Source organism: Macadamia integrifolia, unplaced genomic scaffold, assembly GCF_013358625.1.
Source record: "Macadamia integrifolia cultivar HAES 741 unplaced genomic scaffold, SCU_Mint_v3 scaffold3292, whole genome shotgun sequence".
NCBI lineage: Eukaryota > Viridiplantae > Streptophyta > Magnoliopsida > Proteales > Proteaceae > Macadamia > Macadamia integrifolia.
The window spans coordinates 19,390-22,792 of NW_024869370.1; the positions used below are offsets into that span (position 1 = coordinate 19,390).

A 3,403-nucleotide genomic window follows, 5' to 3' on the forward strand; every position below is an offset into this window, starting at 1 on the left:
TAATAATACCTAATTTGATTAAATTTTACTTTACTATCGAATCTCTTTGATTTGAAAAGAAAATAATGATTGCATCTTAAAATATAATTATAAATCTTCTAAGAGTTTTATATAGGTTATACAATCATAATTAAAAAAAATAAATAAATAAAAATTAATTTTACCTCCTGTTTGCTTCTTTACCTGTAATCATCTATGGAGACCACATGTTATTTTGATGTAGTAAGCACCATAGAGCCAGTCAAAACATAAAAATATACTGTGACAGTAGGAATGCCTTTATTTTACATATACACCAGATGTAAGAATTAGAACAAACTCAATGACCACTACTGGTCTTCAATTCCTTCCAATCCTCAATGAAGAATCAATGCCTTTGACATCAACAGCCAGAAGCCTTGCAATCTGCAATTGAGTGTTTGCAATAATCTCTGTTCTCTTGAGATCCATTTCTCCCTTCTTGGCCTCAACTTCAGCTCTCATTCTCTCTAGTTCTTTCATTGTATCCATCCTTGCCTGCTCCGACCTCACTACTACCTCAGCCAACCACCTGACACTTTGGGCCACCTCCCAATCTCCTCCCATTCTTCTTTTCTTTCTCTTCATTCTCATCTTCATTTTCTTGGACTTCAACTTCTCCCTTTGCCCATTAGAGACTGGTGGTGTGCTACTATCCATCTCCATGGGAGTTTTATCTGATCCATGCTCCAATAATTTCACTCCAACACCATCTTCCTGTAAAGAAATAATCGTAGACATTAATGAACATGATCTAATCATTACCCCCGTGAAGGAAAAAAAATTGCTGCTACCCTGGTTCATAGCAAAAAAAAAAAGAAATAATTCATTTCTCTCTCGGGTTCACAAATACCCTTCTAGGTGTTCATATTTTTCAAAATACCCCTCAAGATCATATTTCCTTGGTGACAAGAATGGACAGTAGGAAAGCTCCTGCAACCCCGTAGCAGAAAATTCCATCCTATTCTCGTTTGCAAGAAATTAAGGAAAGATCAATATCAAATCAAGGATGAACCATGAGAAGACCCCATTGGGTTGGAGGAACTGTTTTGAAGTGATTAACAAAGAATTGGGAAATCTATAAGTAATGGAAAATTTGAACGGGTTAAGACATTTGTTACAAACCTTGGATTCAAGTTCAACCCCGTTGGATTCATGAGAATCTTGTTGGATACCAAGAGGTGGAGGAGGAGGCTGAGGTGGTGGTGCCGGTGGAGCTGGTGCTGGTGACGGTGGTGGAGGTAGTTGATCAAGTAGCACAAGAGGAGGAGGAAGATTAGATGGGGACCGAGGAGTTTGAGCTCCACCGCGAAGCAAGAGATCAAGACGATGAAAAAGAGGCCACGAGGAAGTTTCTACAGTGGCTGACTCCGATCTATATCGTTTCTTCATGGACTCAATCTTGTTCTTACACTGCGTCTGTGTCTTGGCCGTCTTACTAGAGTTGGCTCTTTCAGAGACATGACGAGCCACATCTTCCCAATCTTGTCCTTTAAGCTTAGCTCGATTTCGAAGAACCCATTTCGATTCATAGGCGTCGAGGAGACTTGAGACGGCACCTTCACTCCATTCATCTCTTTTCAATCTATCAACACCACCACCAGCAGCAGCAGCAGAAGCAGTAGAAGCAAGAAGAGATGATTTTCTGAAAGGCTCTTCCTTGATGTTATTGTTAGAGGGGAGAGATAGTGTAACTTGGTTAGGTTGTTTCTCCATCACTCCCCATTCTATAAAATCTAGCTATCTGTTTGCAGCTAACATTGATATGATATTCAAATTGAAAGAAAGCTTAATGAATGGAAGGAAGATGATGAAGAGATGGTAACTGGAAAGTCTAATAAAAGAGGGACAAAAGAGAAAAGAAAAGGTAACCACTAGCATTAGCATTAGAGGGAAGAGAAAAGAGAGAGGTCACACACATCACACTAGTGATAGTGGCCAACCATGGTGGACACTTTGTCAATGTGTTAATGATACTAATCTCTCTCTCTCTCTCTCTCTCTCTCTCTCTCTCTCTCTCTCTCTCTAAAACTGTAGCTTCTGTAATTGTTGTTATATGTTGTCCTTTGGGTGCTGTTTCTTAGGGTTTGGGTTTGGTTTTTTGTGGTTGGGTTTTTGGCTGTTAGCGTGGATATGAAGCTAATCAAGACGTCCACCACGGTGGTCGGTCACGTGGTGCTGCCACCCACTCCCACTCTCCACCACCCAATACCTGCCGTCACTCAACTTCTCTCTCTCTCTCTCTCTCTCTCTCTCTCTCTCTCTCTCTCTCTCTCTCCTTTCCTTTTGTCTTTTGAACCTCTTTTTCTCTTTTCTCTGTTTGGATTCGTGACCTTTAAGGGTCAAGTAGAGGCTAAAAGTCTTTCCCAACTGTCCCTTTAGTTTGCAAATGCATCCTTTCATTTATTCTTTCACATAGATGGCAAACAGTTTTTATGGTTGATTCATTGCAAAGAAGGGTTTAAAGTTTCTTCCATGGGCACTCATTCCAGCCACATATGGAGGTTGATTTGGCAGTTCTCAATTCCAGCCACATATAGGGAGGGTCATAATGCTAGTGTTAGTCGGGTCAAGTCCCAATCCGGGTCGGGTTGGTTAGTTAAGTCTTAACTAGTACAAAAACCTAAACTCTCACGTCCCTACTTGACCATGCTGAGTGGATGATTGTCATGAGAAATTTATTCAATTGTTATCCACATCATAAAGGGGTTGGGTTATTTCATAAAGAGGATGTATTCCAATTCAAATTCATAACTACGAGGTCGCAATGGAGCAACCTTACCATTGTACCAAGATTTGCCTCAGACTCAGGATTATTGGATTGGGCTCTGTAAGAGAAAGTGAGGTTAATCAATTTTATCAATTCCAAATTGAATTAATTGATCGACTCCACCGATTTGATCTGATTTTTCGGAACGTATACATGAGTAGAGGGTGATAATTAAATGTTAAGAAAAAGTTCTCTAAGCTGTCAGGAGAGGTTATATTATCACCTTCTCTGTACCGTTTTCCTTTTTACCCCAAATAACCTCACTACCCTCCTATATATAAAACTATTCCATCATACCTTATTGGTGGACTACTCCATACATTTTCTTAATGACCCCTCTCCCATAAATGTTAATATAAACTTTATTTTTATGAGCCAACCATACTGTTATATGGTAAATATAGCCGTCCTTGGAGGAATAACCCAACACCTTTATGATGGATAACAATTGAATAAATTTCTCATGACAATCATCTACTCAGCATGGTCAAGTAGGGACGTGAGAGTTTAGGTTTTGGTACTAGTTGAGACTTAACTAACCAACCCGACCCGGATTAGGACTTGACCCGACTAAAACTAGCAATCTCAACCCTAGTCAAATCCAACATGAAATGG

The 3,403-nt window shown here is 39.8% G+C and overlaps 1 protein-coding gene across 1 annotated transcript; it reads right to left on the bottom strand.

Annotated features, from left to right (window-relative positions):
- Positions 1 to 234: 234 nt before the first annotated feature.
- Positions 235 to 1,960, bottom strand: LOC122067980 (trihelix transcription factor ASIL2-like). Its single transcript, XM_042631810.1, has 2 exons — positions 1,144 to 1,960; positions 235 to 735 (listed from the first exon to the last, which is right to left on the bottom strand). Exons 1-2 carry the CDS (start codon positions 1,732 to 1,734, stop codon positions 340 to 342), a joined length of 987 nt encoding a protein of 328 aa, XP_042487744.1. The 5' UTR covers positions 1,735 to 1,960; the 3' UTR covers positions 235 to 339.
- Positions 1,961 to 3,403: the final 1,443 nt, after the last annotated feature.